The 19,948-nt window shown below is 36.4% G+C and overlaps 4 protein-coding genes across 5 annotated transcripts; 2 read left to right on the plus strand and 2 right to left on the minus strand.

The window, feature by feature from the left end:
- Positions 1–147: 147 nt before the first annotated feature.
- LOC6051911 (thymus-specific serine protease) lies at positions 148–1,803 on the minus strand. The gene is made up of 3 exons (XM_001868233.2): positions 1,546–1,803; positions 358–1,489; positions 148–298 (listed from the first exon to the last, which is right to left on the minus strand). The coding sequence occupies exons 1-3, from the start codon at positions 1,762–1,764 to the stop codon at positions 192–194; spliced, it is 1,458 nt and encodes a 485-aa protein (XP_001868268.2). The 5' UTR covers positions 1,765–1,803; the 3' UTR covers positions 148–191.
- Positions 1,804–2,289: 486 nt separating this feature from the next.
- On the plus strand, positions 2,290–4,021 carry LOC6051912 (putative serine protease K12H4.7). Its single transcript, XM_001868234.2, has 3 exons — positions 2,290–2,520; positions 2,577–3,708; positions 3,772–4,021. The coding sequence occupies exons 1-3, from the start codon at positions 2,305–2,307 to the stop codon at positions 3,876–3,878; spliced, it is 1,455 nt and encodes a 484-aa protein (XP_001868269.2). The 5' UTR covers positions 2,290–2,304; the 3' UTR covers positions 3,879–4,021.
- A 615-nt stretch (positions 4,022–4,636) lies between these two features.
- Positions 4,637–5,194, plus strand: LOC119765925. The gene has a single exon (XM_038250192.1). The coding sequence runs from the start codon at positions 4,637–4,639 to the stop codon at positions 5,192–5,194; it is 558 nt and encodes a 185-aa protein (XP_038106120.1).
- A 34-nt stretch (positions 5,195–5,228) lies between these two features.
- LOC6051913 (nucleolar transcription factor 1) lies at positions 5,229–13,314 on the minus strand. Of its 2 annotated transcripts, none has more exons than XM_038255299.1 (4): positions 12,973–13,314; positions 12,390–12,912; positions 11,209–12,327; positions 5,229–5,776 (listed from the first exon to the last, which is right to left on the minus strand). In XM_038255299.1, exons 1-4 carry the CDS (start codon positions 13,040–13,042, stop codon positions 5,464–5,466), a joined length of 2,025 nt encoding a protein of 674 aa, XP_038111227.1. In that variant the 5' UTR covers positions 13,043–13,314; the 3' UTR covers positions 5,229–5,463. The 2 variants fall into 2 exon arrangements, with proteins under 2 accessions (XP_038111227.1, XP_038111229.1); XM_038255301.1 differs by lacking the exon at positions 5,229–5,776 and adding an exon at positions 5,996–6,125.
- Positions 13,315–19,948: the final 6,634 nt, after the last annotated feature.

Genomic DNA, 19,948 nt, shown 5'->3' on the forward strand with positions numbered 1-19,948 from the left:
GAAGCATGCCATGAAGGCGAAGAACTACTAACTACTTGTGAACAAGCGTTCATGAATTTGGGAACCACGAACAAAGTGTTCAAATTTTATGGTACGTTTTTCAAAATCACTTTGTTCGAGGTTCTCATTTTCTCATTTTTCTTCGTGAACGAATAAAGTAAGTGTCTTTTATTATAACCATCGCGATGCAATTACGCCAACCACATCTTAATCAGCTCGAACACTCGCTCCTTGGCGGCCCTCATCTCGGGCGAATCCGCGGCACTGATCGAGCTCAGGTCGGCACAGTGGGAAGCCACTAGGAGAAATCAAAAATTGAAATTTAAAACTCAAAACAAGAATTTTGAAATAACTTACGCGGAATAACGACCGCCGGAGAGTGCTCGTTCAAGTCCTCCTGCAGTCCCATCGGACGCCACGGGTCCAGCTGACCCTGGGTGAAGAACACGTTCGTCACCTCCGGGTTCATGTGGCCGTAGATCGTGTTGGTGCGGGCCACGTTGACGTGCAGCAGCCGCTCGGGGAACTTGTAATCGTACAGGTCGGCGCACATCCGGATGTACAGCTCAACGGGGAAGCCCGAGCCGAAGATCTGATTTTCCGACCCGGAAGTCTGGTACCAGCCGTACTCGGCGCAGGTCTGGTAGAACCAGGGTCGCATCGCTCCCGTGTTGGCACCGTGAGTCCAATCGGTGCTGCGGTAGTAGCTGATCATGCTGTCGTACGAGGCGTCGTAACATCTGGTGGAACCGGACGTGAACCAACCGGCTAGGGCTTCCATGTCGGTTGTGTAGTTGGGGTCGTTGATGACCTCGCAAACTCCTTCGATATCTCCGGGCCAGTGGTACTGGACGACCCCGGCGAAGTAATCCGAAATGGAGCTGAGGAAGTTTTGCTTGTCTAGCGTTTTTGTAAGATCCGTACTGGCGCACAGGTTGAACTCTTGTGCGACTTCGTCGTAGGCGCCCTGTTCCAGCAGAGCCTCGACTTGGGCGTACGCACGCTGGATACGATCCGCACAGGCGTCTCCTCCGACCAAGCGAATCGACTCGGACACGACCTCCTTGTACTCGGTAAAGTCCAGCTTGGCCAGCAGCGGCGCACTCGAGGCCCACGCTCCGTTGATCAGGTGAGGGTACTTCTGGCGGAACCAAGCGACCATGGTCGCGGAATAGGAACCGCCGGCCATGATGACCTTGGCGTTCTCCGCTCCGGGAATGGTCCGCCGCATTTCCTCTACAAAGTGAGCGAGATCAGCCAGGGCCTGGTCAACGTTCAGGAAGCGCATCTGATCGGTTCGGGTGTTCGCAGTGGGGCGACTCAGTCCGTAGTACCGATGCTCGGTGTAGAAGATGTACGCTCCCAACTCGCGTGCCATGTCGTGGAAGTGACCCCGCACGAGACTGCCCTCGTTGATGGTCCATTCGCCGCCAACGTAGATGAACAACGGTCCACCTGGGTTGTAGTACTCACCGTTGTCCATGTAGCGCTACCGGAGTGAACACGGAATCAGTGAGGTCTCAACAAACCCTCGAAGCTACTCACCATGCTCCACGTGGACGGGTTCTGCGGGTCAAAGTTGTCGACCTTCTGCATGATCCATTTGGTGAGGACAGGGGCGCGAGGTCCGCTATCCTTCTTGGACGGGTCACCACGGATCGGAGGTTCGCGGTGGAGCCGTTCAAAGGCGGCCGGACCGGAGCTGGTGGCCTCGAGGAAGGTCACGAGGCCGACGGCGAGTACTATTGAAAAGAGCAGTTTCATTGTCTCTGAACTTGGACTGGAGTCCGGTCTGGGCGTTCAAGAGGTGTTATTTAAAGGTTTCACGATAATCTTATCGGCGGGTTGAAATCCCCATTTGATTTTTAGAGGATTGTAAATCTTAACAGAAGCATTTGTAAGTACAGCGCTCGCGCTTTATCGGTGCCCGATAGTTGCAGGTGTGAAGTCAAGGTGGATTCAGAAGATTTTTTTTACAGTTAATATTTTAAAGATAGAATAAGACTAGTTTAGAATGAAACCTGAGCCTATAATCCATTTCAACGAATCATCGTTGCAGTTAACTTTACGCAGTAGGGCTGGCCAATGAAAAGAACAATGCTAAGAGATGAAAATCGCGAGATCAAAATCTTTTCTCGCATCTTCCTTCAAATTGTTAAAACGAGAACATTAGTATATCCCTTGTTCATCCCTTGAACTTCAAATGGGGATTCCAACCCGCGATAAGAAACTATCGCGAAACCCTTAAATAGCACCTCTTGACTAGCGCATCAAACCTTGCATAGTTTCTCCAACGTTCAGACAATGAAGCTGCTCTTTTTGCTAGCGGGTTTCGCATTGGTGGCCCTCCTTGAGGCCACCACCACCACTCCCGGTCTGGGCGTATGGGAACGTCTGCATCGCGAACCTCCGGTCCGGGGAGACCCGGCCAAAAGGGTCACGCGAGCCCAGGTTTCCACCAAGTGGATCAAGCAGAAGTTGGACCACTTCGATCCCCAGAACCCGTCCACGTGGAGTATGGTGAGTAATCGATCAATTGATTTGAACAAAACGATCATTCTAATTGGTATTCCTAGCGCTACATGGAAAACGGTGAACACTACGTTCCCGGATCACCACTGTTCATCTTCGTGGGCGGCGAATGGACCATCAGCGCCGGAAGCATCCAGCAGGGTCACTTTTACGACATGGCCGCAGAACATCGGGCGTACCTCTTCTACACCGAGCATCGGTACTACGGACAGAGTCGCCCCACTGTGAACACACGAACCGACCAGATGCGCTTCCTGAACGTTGATCAGGCCCTGGCGGATCTCGCCCACTTTGTAGAGGAGATGCGGCGAACTATTCCCGGAGCGGAGAACTCCAAGGTCATTATGGTGGGAGGTTCCTACTCGGCGACCATGGTCGTTTGGTTCCGTCAGAAGTACCCTCACCTGGTCAACGGAGTGTGGGCCTCGAGTGCGCCGCTGCTGGCCAAGCTGGACTTTACCGAGTACAAGGAGGTCGTGTCCGAGTCGATTCGCTTGGTCGGAGGAGACGCCTGTGCGGATCGCGTTCAGCGAGGTGTCGCTGAAGTTGAAGATTTGATCAAGCAGGGCAGTTACGACCAGGTCGCACAAGCGTTCAACCTGTGCGCCGATACTGATCTTTCGAATAAGCGGGACAGACAAGGCTTTCTCAGCTCCATTTCGGATACCTTTGCCGGAGTTGTCCAGTACCACTGGTCTGGAGACATCGAAGGGGTTTGTAAGGTCATCAATGACCCCAACTACAACACGGACATGGAAGCTCTAGCCGGTTGGTTCACCTACGGTTCCACCAGATGTCTCGATGCGTCGTACGAAAGCATGATCAGCTACTACCGAAACACCGATTGGACTCACGGTGCCAACACGGGATCGATGCGTCCATGGCTGTATCAAACCTGTGCCGAGTACGGTTGGTACCAGACTTCCGGGTCGGAAAATCAGATCTTCGGCTCGGGCTTCCCCGTTGATCTGTACATCCAGTGGTGCGCCGACCTGTACGACAACAAATTCCCAGAATCTTCGATGCACGCTAACGTGGCCCGCACCAACACGATCTACGGCCACATGAACCCGGAGGTGACGAACGTGTTGTTCACCCAGGGTCAGTTGGACCCGTGGCGTCCGATGGGAGTGCAGCAGGACTTGAACGAGCGCTCCCCAGCTGTTGTAATTCCGCGTAGGTCACTCCAAAACCATGAAATGTTTCAGATTGTAACTTCGATTTTTCGTGTCATTCTAGTGGCATCGCACGTTGCCGACCTGAACTCAATCAGCGACTGGGACTCTACCGAGATGAGGGCCGCCAAGGAGAAGATCAGCGAACTGGTCCGGCTGTGGTTGGCGTAATTCGGTCGCGTTTTAACTTTTTGTAAACATGTTAAAAAATATTAAATCCGTGGAGATTTTCCCTTATCCCCTTAAAAAAAAGTGGAGCATCAACACTTCCCGTCTTACAAGTCCTTTTCGTTGTCCCTGGTGCTCGGCGGAGATGGGAGTGGCCGGCAATGGACGGCTGTCGTGGTGGTGAAAATCTGGTTCAGGTGGAATTGTTTTGTTCAAAATTATAAATTTCTAGGGAACTTGGGATTAGACAATCATCACTTTACATGGTGAAATCCAGTCTGCAATCCGCTAAAATCACCATCTCCTAGCGAAGCGAAACATGTTTACAAATATTAAAACATTATTAAGTTGACTATATGTATAGAGTTATCTACGTGCGCATGTATTGCGTGTACGTACACGAAAAAGATTGAGGTTAAATTTTGTACCAGCCAGCAAAACAAATGGCGTGCTAGTGTGCGTTAGAGCGGGCTTAGATAACTCTATTGGCCTCAATTCCTTCCAAGAATTCAAAGCCACCAAATTAACCAAATTTAGGCAATCGCAGTAACCTTTGACAAGTTGACATTTCGCAATAAAATCAGCAATTTTTGACAGCCAACACTAAATTTCAAATGAAGTCTCAAAATCCTCAAATTTCCCGACGCCCTCGGGCCCAAATCCGGACCCCCATCCGACGTCAACGACGTCCCAACCGCCACGTCCGAACCGCAATCCCCCGTTCCAACCGTTCCCAAGCCCTTCCCCACCAAAACCCAACCATGCTGCGCACGGTCCGCCCCAACTCCAGACTCGTTCAAGTGGCCGCCCGCAGGGCCCATCGCTGTCCCATCCAGCAGTACCAGGACATCCCGGCGGACCGGCGCCGGCCGGTGCTGTGTGACGGCGAAAGTCTGGCGTACGACGAGGTCAGCGGGAGGTTCGACGCGGCTCGCGTGGAGGCCGGCGTGCGGTGGTTCGAGGCTGCTGGACACCGGGCTGCGGCGGTTGTTCCGCGGGATTTATGGGGGAAGGTGGAGAATTCTTATGGGTTGGAGAACCTGCAGAACGAGGGGAAACTGGTGGTGGTGGACTGTTCCGGTGGAAGCGCGGAGGAGAACGAGCAGCTGGAGCGGGAGTTGCTGGAGAAGGCGGTGGGTGAGGAAGCGGTGGTCATTTCGGAGCGAGAGTTTCGGCAGGTTTACTGGAACTATGCTAATGTGAGGCCGGTTGTGGAGGGTCGGGTGGTTGGGTTTTGCTTTTTCAAGGGGGCTATTTTCATCCCGGTTGATCCGTATGGGAGGAATCGTCCGTTCTTGAGTTCGATTCTTTCGAAGTAAGGGCATTCTTTCAAGAACAAATTTTTGGGGTTGATTTGTACAAGTTTAAAAATTATTTGTATTTTTTTCATTTGGGATTACATCAAACACACTCGGTAAGAAAAATGCTGGCGGTTTTTGTCCTTCACTTAAACTTAAACAATTGAAATAGGTAAATCTTTTATCAGTACAATTGTAACAAATTGTAAACCATAACTCTCTGCCCGTAACACTCGACAGAAAATGGCGCAAAAAAAGAATGTAGGAAAGAAACACTTACACACTTACCTTCACTCGTCGTCGTCCTCCTCGTCGGACGAACCACTACTGCCCGTTTCCGTACTGCCCTCTTCCTCCTCCTCTTCCGCTTCCCGTGCCGCCGCCGCCGCCTTCATCTTGTTCACCTTCTGGATGTACACCCGGATCTGGTCCTTGGGCATCGACTTGAGGAACAGCTCAAACTCCTCGATGTAGGCCTTCTGGGCAAGCGCCATCTGTTCCTTGATGTCGCGCTTCTTGGCCGCCGACAGGCTCGCAAACGACTCCTTGTGCTTGCCCACCTTTCCCTTGTACACCCGCTGCCGGTAGAACTCCTCGAGCACGCTGTGAAAAGGGATGATTTTCCCCCGGAAGGAGAGGGGGAAGGATCGCGATCAGTTTTCAGGCAAGAAACAACAAACTTGTGCAATAGGGGTCAACAAGGTAACTTTTTTTTTATTAAACTAGTAAATCAACGTCGCTGTTTGGCTTCGGCCAGTAAAACAAAAATTAACAAAAACTTGTAGTTCACTTAAAGTCGGTTGTTCAAATACGCGGGTGCAAATGTCGTGTCGTTCAGTGTCAGGAGGTGCAAAACGTTCACGTTGAGAAACGTTCCTCGAAAATTTGCTTGGAAAAGAGCGTCTTCTTCTTCTTCTTTGGGACTTTGGGCACCGTCCACGGTGGAGACGTCCTGAAAGTAGAAGGGAAGCAATCGAGAACAGGCTGATAGGGGCGGGATTTTTCGTTTTTTGAAGAGTCGGGTCATGAACAACAGGGTGGCACCGTTGAGAGCCGAGTTTAAGCGGGCCATAAAATGCCCAATGGCTTCGGAATCGGGCGCCAAGTTCTCTGCCATTCTGAAAGAAGTATTCAACCCAGTCGCCATATTGGATGCCATTTTGAATACAGTTGACTCTCTGGTTGTCAATATCCAAGGAACCGTCGAGGAAGAGAATCATCAGTTTACAAAACGATGCAAAATGATGACTCGATTGAAAATATTTTTTTCTTGGTTCTTGGGAGAGAATCATGGCAACGTCCAGCAAACAAAAACAAACTAATGTCAAACACCCTTCAAAGCTTCGTTTTGCAAAGAAAAATGTCTATGCAAGCCATGAGATAGTGACAATATTGACAACCGGAAGAGATTTTTAAAGCAAACAGAATCCAAGGGACCGTCGAGGAAGAGATCCTTCAAGCAAGAGAAAATATCGAGGAATAAAGCCAATCGAAGTATGCAGTTTGAAGGGACTGAAGAATTCATCGATAGATGGAGCAATATTGATATCGAGAAGATCGACAGCCAGCGATTCGACTGTATCTCGGATTTAGCTTAGATCCATACAAAACTGACCTGTAACACGATTTGCTTCTAGTCATGAAAAAAACAACTTTTTTTATGTACATAGAGTTATCTACGTGCGCATGTATTGCGTGTACGTACACGAAAAAGATTGAGGTTAAATTTTGTACCGTCCAGCAAAACAAATGGCGTGCTAGTGTGCGTGAGATCGGGCTTAGATAACTCTATAGAGCTATCTAAGGCCGATCTCACACACACTAGCAAACCATTTGTTTTGCTGGATGGTACAACATTTAACCTCAATCTTTTTCGTGTACGTACACGCAATACATGCGCACGTAGATAACTCTATAGTGCCTTGACTATAAGAATGACAATAAGACCATTACCATCATTTCTCGGGTTAGTTTGCAAGATTTTTTTCGTTCAAATTTTGTTGTAAAATGTTATAAAAAGACTCACAAAAAATGCAAGTATGGTATGTACCTCCTAAAATTAAATTCAATTCAATTAAAAGGTTTATTAGTAAATAATCAATTTACAATTACACAATTACATTTACAAATAAAGAAAAAAAAAAAACCTTTGAAAGTCTCTCCTAAAAAAAATTTAAAAATCATTTATGATGGTCATATTGGTCATTTCGGTCATTTTGTTCATTTTGGTCATTTTGGTCATTTTGATCATTTTGGTCATTTTGGTCATATTGGTCTTTTTGGTCATTTTGGTCAGTTTGGTCATTTTGGTCATTTTGGTCAATTTGGTCATTTTGATCATTTTGGTCATTTTGTCATTTTGGTCATTTTGGTCATTTTGGTAATATTGGTCATATTGGTCATTTTGGTCCTTTTGGTCATTATGGTCATTTTGGTCATTTTGGTCATATTGGTCATTATGGTCATGTTGGTCATTTTGGTCATTTTGGTCATATTGGTCTTTTTGGTCATTTTGGTCATTTTGGTCATTTTGGTCATTTTGGTCATTTTGGTCAATTTGGTCATTTTGATCATTTTGGTCATTTTGTCATTTTGGTCATTTTGGTCATTTTGGTAATATTGGTCATATTGGTCATTTTGGTCCTTTTGGTCATTATGGTCATTTTGGTCATTTTGGTCATATTGGTCATTATGGTCATGTTGGTCATTTTGGTCATTTTGGTCATATTGGTCTTTTTGGTCATTTTGGTCATTTTGGTCATTTTGGTCATTTTGGTCATTTTTGTCATTTTGGTCATTTTGGTCATTTTGGTCAGTTTGGTCATTTTGGTCATTTTGGTCAATTTGGTCATTTTGATCATTTTGGTCATTTTGTCATTTTGGTCATTTTGGTCATTTTGGTCATTTTGGTCAATTTGGTCATTTTGATCATTTTGGTCATTTTGTCATTTTGGTCATTTTGGTCATTTTGGTCATTTTGGTCATTTTGGTCATTTTGATCATTTTGGTCATTTTGTTCATTTTGGTCATTTTGTTCATTTTGTTCATTTTGTTCATTTTGATCATTTGGTCATTTGGTCATTTTGATCATTTTGGTCATTTTGATCTGTTTGATCATTTTGGTCATTTGGTCATTTTGGTCATTTTGGTCATTTTGGCCATATTGGTCATATTGGTCATTTTGGTCATTTTGATCATTTTGATCATTTTGGTCATTTTGGTCATTTTGGTCATTTTGGTCATTTTTTAAGTGCTCTAAACGACAATATTTTTAAAAACCGAAGACGGGAATCGATTCTTCAGACAATTTTACATAAAAGTCTCTATTGACCACTGTCCTAAGTCCAATCCTTGTGATGTTACAGCAGCTTTAAAAAAAAATGTTGAAAAAATTGCTTTTTTGATGGTTTTTGATAATTTCTATATGACAGACTTGATATTTCAGTTTCGTAAAAATTTAACCGCAAAGCTCGTCCAATTTCCCATGGGGGAGTTGGTATTTTTTTCGAAAAAAAGCTCAAATTTTGAACATTTGCAATTAAGGCTGGTACAATTATTTTTAAAAGTTTTTGTAACCCCCCCCCCCCCCCCCTTCAAAATTGGCCCGAAAAATCAGGGGGCAAACAAAATATTTTTACAATAAACTTCAAAATTACAATGAAAATTCAAGTGCAACGCGCTGAAATCAAATTAAAATACCAAATACTTTTTCTTAAGTGTGCCTATCAACTTTCATTAAAGCAAAAACTGTTTTATTTTTAGTTTGCATTCAAAAACTAATTGTTATTTACTGTGTATTGTTTTCTTCTGAAATCTTTCCTAGTGTTGAGTCGTGTTTATATGTTGCTATTTCTTTTGTCGCGGTGTTTTGTAACAATATATTGGTCCTAAGCATTATAGAAAAGTTTTTCAAAAGTACAATAGTAATATTTGTGTTAATCCTTTAATCATTCCATAAATTGAGTAAGGGCTCGAACCTCACTTGCTTAAGAAAAAGGTGAAGTTTCAAAACAATGGACCGTGAAAGAAATATACTATGTAAGGAATCAATCAATAGTAAAAGAAAGATAGTAAATTATGAAGTATGTAGATAAAGAAATTAACAATAGATAAGAATATGGTTGAATTAAGTTGATTTTAGAAAGATTTTAATAATGAGTTATCGTTCATTATCGGCGATAAGATTATTGCCAAAATTCAAAAAAAATAAATTTCATAAAATAAAAACAAGAACTTTCAATTTAATTCGTTCTAATAGAAAACAATCAATTCACAATTCCGTATTTCTTATAACCTAATAAAGTTTTGGAGTGCCTTTCAACTATAATTTGTACTATGGTTTATTTTGATGTAATTGGATATTCTAACAATGGATTTGCCAAGAGAAGGAAAAATTACCGCTAAGGAAAACGATAGAAATAGAAAAGCAAAAAAAAAAACTAGCCCAAGTTTTAAAAAAATTAAATCAAATTTACGAAAAAAAAAAACATTTTTTTCGATTGTTAGGTATATCTTGAAATTCTCAAATTCATATGTCCCTAAATTTCTAAATTCTGAAATTCTCATGTTCTCAAATTCTGGAGTACAGTCCAGACTCGGTTATCCGAAGGCCTCGGAAAAACTTCACTTCGGATAATGGAAACTTCTATGTTTTTTTTTTGTTCGTGATTCGATTATCCGAAGTCTCATACAAACCTTCGGATAATCGTGTCTGGACTGTTTATATTTGTTTAATTTAGAAATTTTTTTTTTATTAAATAAAAAAAATAAATTTTATTGGAGGTTTTTTAAATTTTCATCTCTTCAATTTTTAGTTTTAAAATTTTAGAATGCTTGAATTTTTGAATGTGAGAGTTTTCGATTTTTTGTATTTTAGTTTTTCTTTTATTACCTATTTTTAAAACTTCTGAAACTATCAAATTGTAATTTCTAAATTTTTCGAAGTTTTGAATTTTAAAATTGTTGAATTTTTAAATCCTTCTTTAATTTAATTTTTTTTGAATGTTGATATTATAAAGGTTTGAATTTTTGTAGTTTTGAACTTCTACATTTCTATTTTTAAAATAGTTGAAATCCCCTTTTTTATTATTTCAATAGGGGAAGTATATCCATTTCCGGTAACCTCTATGAATTAGACCTATCTTCAACAATTTTTCAGTTTTCCGCTGTTCAATGTTGAATTTCTAAATTTCAGTTATTTTTATAAGGCTGATACAAATTTTATTTTACGTCAAACGCCACTTTCCGTTTCTGCTTCTTTACACAGCTGAACGCTATGCCAACCACTCATTTTGTACCACAACTGGCGCCTACAAACTTTTTAAAGCTATCCCGGGAGTTGCCCTTTTAAAATATCACGTTGGAAAGACTCTCGCGGGCAAGACAGCAAGCAAGAGAGCAAATCTCTCTCCCTTTAACCTGAAAAGTAAACTGGGCGAAGCAGAGCTAACGACACATTGACTTTGAAGTGTCTTTGTTTTTGAAAAGTGGTGTGAATTTTAGGGAGTAACTTTTTTCAGGGCTTATTTTTTTTTAGTTTTAAAGTAGGGGAACTATACCCTTTCTCAGCCTATTTCTATTATCGGCCTATCAGCACTTTGATCATGAATTACAGCTTAAATAAAGTGTTTTTGACTGCTCCAAAGCAATACATAGCTCAAATGAAAGTGAGCAAGCAACTAATCATTTTTGATACATCTGAAAATTTTGGTTTAATAGCGGAAAACGGCAAAAGTGATGAGAATTGGTCGAACGGCTTAGTGTGATTAAAATGGGTATATTTCCCCTACTTGAAGAACGTATCGAAGATCAATCTCAAGCATATTTGAAGTTTTTTGTGTGAATGAATCGAAATAAAATTTGTCTACAAAATGCTCTTGTGTCCTTTCGATAATTAACCCGAGAATTTTGCGGTCGATCTCAAAAGTCATATTAAAGTCTGGATGTTCCTCTCGGGGAAATCTTTCCAACAGCTTCGCACAGCTGACTGTAAAATACCTCCCTCTCCTGAAAAAAAAACACAAGAATCTACTTACGTCGGCGGTCGCTCCGGCTCCGGCATCGGCACCTTCGGCTTGTCCTCCTCCTTTTTGGCCTTCTTCTTTGACTTTTTGCCGCTCTCGGCCACAGCTACCTCCTGCTGTTGCTCCTCTTCCTCGACCTGCGCCTCGGCCTCCTTGTGGCGCTTCCGTCCGTTCCTCTGGCTCGCACTCGAATCATCGCCGGAAGACGCCTCGAAGCGCTGCTCCAGCTGCTTCTTTGCTTTGGTTTTTGCTTTCGGCTCGGGGACGACCGGGGTTGAGGCGACGGCGGTCTTTGAGGGGGAGCCTCGTGGCGGGGGTTCCATGCGGGACCTTTTGGTGGGCGATGGCATTGGGGGTCGCGTGACGGGTTCGTCGTCTTCGTCTTCGCTTTCCTCGACCGGGGGAGGGACGACGGCGGGCTTCTTCTTGGAGGGGTTTTGTTTCTTTTTTATGGTTGTAGACTCTGCTACCGGTGGGTCTTCGTCCGTAGATCCGGGGTAGTGGTCATCTTCCTTGGTCTTCTTGGTTGGTAGGGTTTTGTCCTTCTTGCCAGCGCTGCCGCTGGAGATGCTCTTCAGATACTCGATTTCGACCTTTTGCTTAGCTTCCGGGAGTTCTTTGATGTAATTTTGGTACGCGAGGACGTAGTTGTCTTTGGCCGCCAGAAACGCCACCTTGAGGTCCAGCTTTTGCCGCTCTGACATCTGCTTGTACTCGTTGTCCAGCTTTTGTTTGCGCTCCTTCGGTGCCAGGTCGTCGTACTTGGACCGGTTCTGGCGCTGGAAGTAATCGTACGCGGTCCGCCCGATGAATGCTGGCTTTCCGCAGGAAATGGCAAACAGTTCCTGCTCCTTTTTGTTGAGCAGTTTTGTGTCCTCGGCCGATTCGAACGACTTCCGGATGAAGGGGAGCTTGTCTTTGACGGCCAGTTCTTCCCACTCCTGGCGGCACTGCTGCAACGTGATGGCCGGAACCTCCTCCAGGCGGGACTCGTAAAACAGGTTGAACGGCGTTCGATTGCGGCCCCGTTTGAGCTGGGCTTTGCTGGTACTTCCAGCGCCTTTAGGACGCCCGACACTGCGGCTGGTTTTCTTGGCCTTTGGCACCGGGACCATGTCCGGGTGGTCCTCGCTGGAAGGGAAGATTAAAAGTTAATCTCCAGTAAGCATTACAAGATAAACAAAGCAACTTACTAGTACTTGGCCAGCTTTTCTTGATACTCCGCCTTTAGCTGCGTCGCAGCATCTTCGTACTTCTTCTTCTTTTTGGCCGACAGTTCCTGGAACGCCTTCGAGCCTGTCCGGAACGCGTCCTTGACGTTGCTGCACTGCGGAATGTACTCCCGCATAAACACGGAATACGCAGTGAGCGGTGCCTTTGGCTTGTCCGCGCTGAGGACCTTGTCCACCACCTCCGGCACGTCGTTCAGCATTTCGCCGAGCGTCCGGTACGTGCGCACCTTGGCCACCAGCGAGAGCGCCACGCGGCGCACCTCCTCCGTGCTGTGCTGCCGGATCTGAATTTCCTCCCAGTTTATGTGCTGCAGCGTAGACTTGGCTTTTTTGGTGTCCTTCTTGGGAAGGACGCCCCGGAGCTTCTCGACCAGCAGGTCATAGTCCGCCTTGGTCCATGCCTCGACGGTGCCCTCATCCTTGGCCTCCGTAATATCTTCCTCTTCCTCCTCGGAATCGGACTGACCCTCGACATCGGAAACAACTAAACAAAAAACAAAAATCAACAAAAACCTTCCCCTCAAAAATCAACCCAACAACTTACCACCCTCAAACTTCTTGGACAGCCGGTTGTCGTCCCGCGGCTGGTACACGGACATGGACCGTTGGCGCATCTTGGCTCCGCGCGCTAGACTTTTTTTAGCCAAATCCCGCCGAAAAAATGGAGGCCGATTTTGAGGTTAGGCTCGAAAAATCTCCCGCCGCGAAAAAAAATCACAAAAATTACAAACACCTTTTTTGTAACGAATACACAAGAAGGCGAGCGCGCGAACGTGCCGGAAGTGGGGCGAGCGAGGACACGAAAAGGAATCTCTACCGGGAGTGAAAATGGTTCCGACTTTGCCGCTTTTCTTCTGATGGAATCTTTTGTTTGATTTGATGCTTCACGCGGAGGCAGCTTTATCGACGAAAGTATCGACAGCACGGTGAATGGGGGACGAGTAGTTTTGGGTAAAATTGTAATGGTAATAGAGTTATTTACGTGCGCATGTATTGCATTACGTACACGAAAAAGATTAAGGGTAAATTTTGTCCGGCCAGCAAAATCAAATGGTGCGCTAGTGTGTGTACGCGAAACGTCATAAAGCTCTATAGAGTTATCTACGTGCGCATGTATTGCGTGTACGTACACAAAAAAAAGTGAGGTTAAATTTTGTACCGTCCAGCAAAACAAATGGCGTGCTAGTGTGCGTGAGAGCGGGCTTAGATAACTCTATAGAGTTATAACTCGAATGTGCCGGGCACGTCCGGCGGCAAGTGCTCCCCGAGCAGTAGTAGTAGTTTTGTAGTACACGCAGAAAAATAAGGCCTGTTTGAATCAACAAAACATTTTGTTGTTTTGACTTGTCGATTTTTTGTTGGAAAAAATCTAAAAACCAACTGAAACAACTCAAAATTTAGAGTTGAATTTACTATGTGTATTTTGTTGAACTCTTTTGGAAATAACAACAAAATTATTGCGTTGATTCTACTATGAACGGCCTTAAATCAACTTTACTGTGTGTTTTGATTCAAATGAAATTAATTGCTATTTACACGTGCCCGCTATACGTCAAAATGTTTAGTTCGTGTTTTTTGTTAACAAAATTCCAAGTGTAAAGTTTTAAATCGGGGCGATTTCGTCGCCACCAGCTGGGCCACCTCTGCAGAGGAAGCTGCCAGAAGTTCTTCTGCCTTGCCTTCTGCGTATTATCAGAACCAACCAACCATCGATGGAACATGTTTGGTAAGCGCTTTTGCATTTTACTACAAATGCTTTTTTTCAATGATTTTTACGCCCTTTCAGACCTCTGCGAAAAAAAACGTAACCGTGATTCACCGGAACGCCAATGGCAACATGGCCAATTGAACGCGGCCGACAACTGAACAATCTCGTCGTTTCGGCGGCGGTGGCACCGACACCAGGTGCGGTTCAAGGACAGCTAAGCAAGGAGCAACAATGAGCAAATTGAAAAATGTTTTACCGGATAAAATAAAATAAAAGGCAAATAAATACTACTACTAAATACTGACTACATTTATTTCAATTCAACATTGTCAATTCAATTAAAAGACTAACCTTATTTTGAAAAAATAATCGGGTTTGTTTCAACAAAAAATCGACGTTGTTTCAACAAAAATCTGATTTGAACGTACTTTCTGTCAAATTTTGATCAACAAAAAACTGCGTAGATACAGCCAATTACCCCGATTTGAATCAACAAAATCTGAGGGTTGATTCAATGCAAAAAATTTGTTGATTATATTCAACAAAATATTTTGTTGAATCAAACCTCGTACAGGCTGATTCTACAAAACATTTTTCTGCGTGTACTGCTGCTGCTGCTTACGGAGCAAAACGACCGGATGCGTACGGTTACTTCTACTCTTGATTCTACTACTTCATATTCTTGCCATCGAACGATACCGGAAGTCATATCGACGAGGGGGAGAGTTGTCATACTCTGGCAACACTGTGCGCCGGGAGTGTCACCACCAGTTTGACACCACCTTGACGGTGCGCTCCGCGACCGAGTTGCCGCGCTGACAAACGTCATTCTCACAACAACCACAAGCAGAGCAACAACGTGGAATTTACTCTTTATACTTAAACCTAGTTTAATAAATGTATTAATAGTTAGTTGCTTGTTAATCTTTGCTGCCATCCGTCCCGCCTTGCCTCCGCCACCCTCGGATACAATACTTAAATTCTTAAATTCTTAAATTCTTAAATTCTTAAATTCTTAACTTCTTAAATTCTTAAATTCTTAAATTCTTAAATTCTTAAATTCTTAAATTCTTAAATTCTTAAATTCTTAAATTCTTAAATTCTTAAATTCTTAAATTCTTAAATTCTTAAATTCTTAAATTCTTAAATTCTTAAATTCTTAAATTCTTAAATTCTTAAATTCTTAAATTCTTAAATTCTTAAATTCTTAAATTCTTAAATTCTTAAATTCTTAAATTCTTAAATTCTTATATTCTTAAATTCTTAAATTCTTAAATTCTTAAATTCTAAAATTCTAAAATTCTAAAATTCTAAAATTCTTAAATTCTTAAATTCTTAAATTCTAAAATTCTAAAATTCTAAAATTCTAAAATTCTAAAATTCTAAAATTCTAAAATTCTAAAATTCTAAAATTCTAAAATTCTAAAATTCTAAAATTCTTAAATTCTTAAATTCTAAAATTCTTAAATTCTTAAATTCTTAAATTCTTAAATTCTTAAATTCTTAAATTCTTAAATTCTTAAATTCTTAAATTCTTAAATTCTTAAATTCTTAAATTAAATCTTAAATTCTTAAATTCTTAAATTCTTAAATTCTTAAATTCTTAAATTCTTAAATTCTTAAATTCTTAAATTCTTAAATTCTTAAATTCTTAAATTCTTAAATTCTTAAATTCTTAAATTTTAAATTCTTAAATTTTAAATTCTTAAATTCTTAAATTCTTAAATTCTTAAATTCTTAAATTCTTAAATTCTTAAATCTTAAATTCTTAAATTCTTAAATTCTTAAATTCTTAAATTCTTAAATTCTTAAATTCTTAAATTCTTAAATTCTTAAATTCTTAAATTCTTAAATTCTTAAATTCTTAAATTCTTAAATTCTTAAATTTTAAATTCTTAAATTCTTAAATTCTTAAATTCTTAAATTTAAATTCTTAAATTCTTAAATTCTTAAATTCTTAAATTCTTAAATTCTTAAATTCTTAAATTCTTAAATTCTTAAATTCTTAAATTCTTAAATTCTTAAATTCTTAAATTCTTAAATTCTTAAATTCTTAAATTCTTAAATTCTTAAATTCTTAAATTCTTAAATTTTAAATTCTTAAATTCTTAAATTTAAATTCTTAAATTCTTAAATTTTAAATTCTTAAATTCTTAAATTCTTAAATTCTTAAATTTAAATTCTTAAATTCTTAAATTCTTAAATTCTTAAATTCTTAAATTCTTAAATTTTAAATTCTTAAATCTTAAATTCTTAAATTCTTAATTCTTAAATTCTTAAATTTTAAATTTAAATTCTTAAATTTTAAATTCTTAAATTCTTAAATTTAAATTCTTAAATTCTTAAATTCTTAAATTCTTAAATTCTTAAATTCTTAAATTCTTAAATTCTTAAATTCTTAAATTCTTAAATTCTTAAATTCTTAAATTTTAAATTCTTAAATTCTTAAATTCTTAAATTCTTAAATTCTTAAATTCTTAAATTCTTAAATTCTTAAATTCTTAAATTCTTAAATTCTTAAATTCTTAAATTCTTAAATTCTTAAATTCTTAAATTCTTAAATTCTTAAATTCTTAAATTCTTAAATTCTTAAATTCTTAAATTCTTAAATTCTTAAATTCTTAAATTTAAATTCTTAAATTCTTAAATTCTTAAATTCTTAAATTCTTAAATTCTTAAATTCTTAAATTCTTAAATTCTTAAATTCTTAAATTCTTAAATTCTTAAATTCTTAAATTCTTAAATTCTTAAATTCTTAAATTCTTAAATTCTTAAATTCTTAAATTCTTAAATTCTTAAATTCTTAAATTCTTAAATTCTTAAATTCTTAAATTCTTAAATTCTTAAATTCTTAAATTCTTAAATTCTTAAATTCTTAAATTCTTAAATTCTTAAATTCTTAAATTCTTAAATTCTTAAATTCTTAAATTCTTAAATTCTTAAATTCTTAAATTCTTAAATTCTTAAATTTTAAATTCTTAAATTCTTAAATTCTTAAATTCTTAAATTCTTAAATTTAAATTCTTAAATTCTTAAATTCTTAAATTCTTAAATTCTTAAATTCTTAAATTCTTAAATTCTTAAATTCTTAAATTTAAATTCTTAAATTCTTAAATTCTTAAATTCTTAAATTCTTAAATTCTTAAATTCTTAAATTCTTAAATCTTAAATTTTAAATTTAAATTCTTAAATTCTTAAATTCTTAAATTCTTAAATTCTTAAATTCTTAAATTCTTAAATTCTTAAATTCTTAAATTCTTAAATTCTTAAATTCTTAAATTCTTAAATTCTTAAATTTTAAATTCTTAAATTCTTAAATTCTTAAATTTTAAATTCTTAAATTCTTAAATTCTTAAATTCTTAAATTCTTAAATTCTTAAATTCTTAAATTCTTAAATTCTTAAATTCTTAAATTTAAATTCTTAAATTCTTAAATTTTAAATTCTTAAATTCTTAAATTCTTAAATTTAAATTCTTAAATTCTTAAATTCTTAAATTTTAAATTCTTAAATTCTTAAATTCTTAAATTCTTAAATTCTTAAATTCTTAAATTCTTAAATTTTAAATTCTTAAATTCTTAAATTCTTAAATTCTTAAATTTTAAATTTTAAATTCTTAAATTCTTAAATTCTTAAATTCTTAAATTCTTAAATCTTAAATTCTTAAATTCTTAAATTCTTAAATTTTAAATTCTTAAATTCTTAAATTCTTAAATTTTAAATTCTTAAATTCTTAAATTCTTAAATTCTTAAATTCTTAAATTCTTAAATTTTAAATTTTAAATTCTTAAATTCTTAAATTCTTAAATTCTTAAATTCTTAAATTTAAATTCTTAAATTCTTAAATTCTTAAATTCTTAAATTCTTAAATTCTTAAATTCTTAAATTCTTAAATTCTTAAATTTAAATTTTAAATTCTTAAATTTTAAATTCTTAAATTTTAAATTCTTAAATTTTAAATTCTTAAATTCTTAAATTCTTAAATTCTTAAATTTTAAATTCTTAAATTCTTAAATTCTTAAATTCTTAAATTCTTAAATTCTTAAATTCTTAAATTCTTAAATTCTTAAATCTTAAATTCTTAAATTCTTAAATTCTTAAATTCTTAAATTCTTAAATTTTAAATTCTTAAATTCTTAAATTCTTAAATTCTTAAATTCTTAAATTCTTAAATTCTTAAATTTTAAATTCTTAAATTCTTAAATTCTTAAATTCTTAAATTCTTAAATTCTTAAATTTTAAATTCTTAAATTCTTAAATTCTTAAATTCTTAAATTTTAAATTCTTAAATTCTTAAATTCTTAAATTTAAATTCTTAAATTCTTAAATTCTTAAATTTTAAATTCTTAAATTCTTAAATTCTTAAATTCTTAAATTCTTAAATTCTTAAATTCTTAAATTCTTAAATTCTTAAATTTAAATTTTAAATTCTTAAATTCTTAAATTCTTAAATTCTTAAATTTTAAATTCTTAAATTCTTAAATTCTTAAATTCTTAAATTCTTAAATTCTTAAATTCTTAAATTCTTAAATTCTTAAATTCTTAAATTCTTAAATTCTTAAATTCTTAAATTTTAAATTTTAAATTCTTAAATTCTTAAATCTTAAATTCTTAAATTCTTAAATTCTTAAATTCTTAAATTTTAAATTCTTAAATTTTAAATTCTTAAATTCTTAAATTCTTAAATTCTTAAATTCTTAAATTTAAATTCTTAAATTTAAATTCTTAAATTCTTAAATTCTTAAATTTTAAATTCTTAAATTCTTAAATTCTTAAATTCTTAAATTCTTAAATTTTAAATTTAAATTCTTAAATTCTTAAATTCTTAAATTCTTAAATTCTTAAATTCTTAAATTCTTAAATTCTTAAATTCTTAAATTCTTAAATTTTAAATTCTTAAATTCTTAAATTCTTAAATTCTTAAATTCTTAAATTCTTAAATTCTTAAATTCTTAAATTCTTAAATTCTTAAATTCTTAAATTCTTAAATTCTTAAATTCTTAAATTCTTAAATTCTTAAATTCTTAAATTCTTAAATTCTTAAATTCTTAAATTCTTAAATTCTTAAATTCTTAAATTCTTAAATTCTTAAATTCTTAAATTCTTAAATTCTTAAATTCTTAAATTCTTAAATTCTTAAATTCTTAAATTCTTAAATTCTTAAATTCTTAAATTCTTAAATTTTAAATTCTTAAATTCTTAAATTTTAAATTCTTAAATTCTTAAATTAAATTCTTAAATTCTTAAATTCTTAAATTCTTAAATTCTTAAATTCTTAAATTCTTAAATTCTTAAATTCTTAAATTCTTAAATTCTTAAATTTTAAATTCTTAAATTCTTAAATTTAAATTCTTAAATTCTTAAATTCTTAAATTCTTAAATTCTTAAATTCTTAAATTCTTAAATTCTTAAATTCTTAAATTCTTAAATTCTTAAATTCTTAAATTCTTAAATTTTAAATTCTTAAATTCTTAAATTCTTAAATTCTTAAATTCTTAAATTCTTAAATTCTTAAATTCTTAAATTCTTAAATTCTTAAATTCTTAAATTCTTAAATTCTTAAATTCTTAAATTCTTAAATTCTTAAATTCTTAAATTCTTAAATTCTTAAATTCTTAAATTCTTAAATTCTTAAATTCTTAAATTCTTAAATTCTTAAATTCTTAAATTCTTAAATTCTTAAATTCTTAAATTTTAAATTCTTAAATTCTTAAATTCTTAAATTCTTAAATTCTTAAATTCTTAAATTCTTAAATTCTTAAATTCTTAAATTCTTAAATTCTTAAATTCTTAAATTCTTAAATTCTTAAATT

The sequence above is a fragment of the Culex quinquefasciatus genome, chromosome 2 (genome assembly GCF_015732765.1).
Source record: "Culex quinquefasciatus strain JHB chromosome 2, VPISU_Cqui_1.0_pri_paternal, whole genome shotgun sequence".
In the NCBI taxonomy this organism is placed as follows: Eukaryota; Metazoa; Arthropoda; class Insecta; order Diptera; family Culicidae; genus Culex; species Culex quinquefasciatus.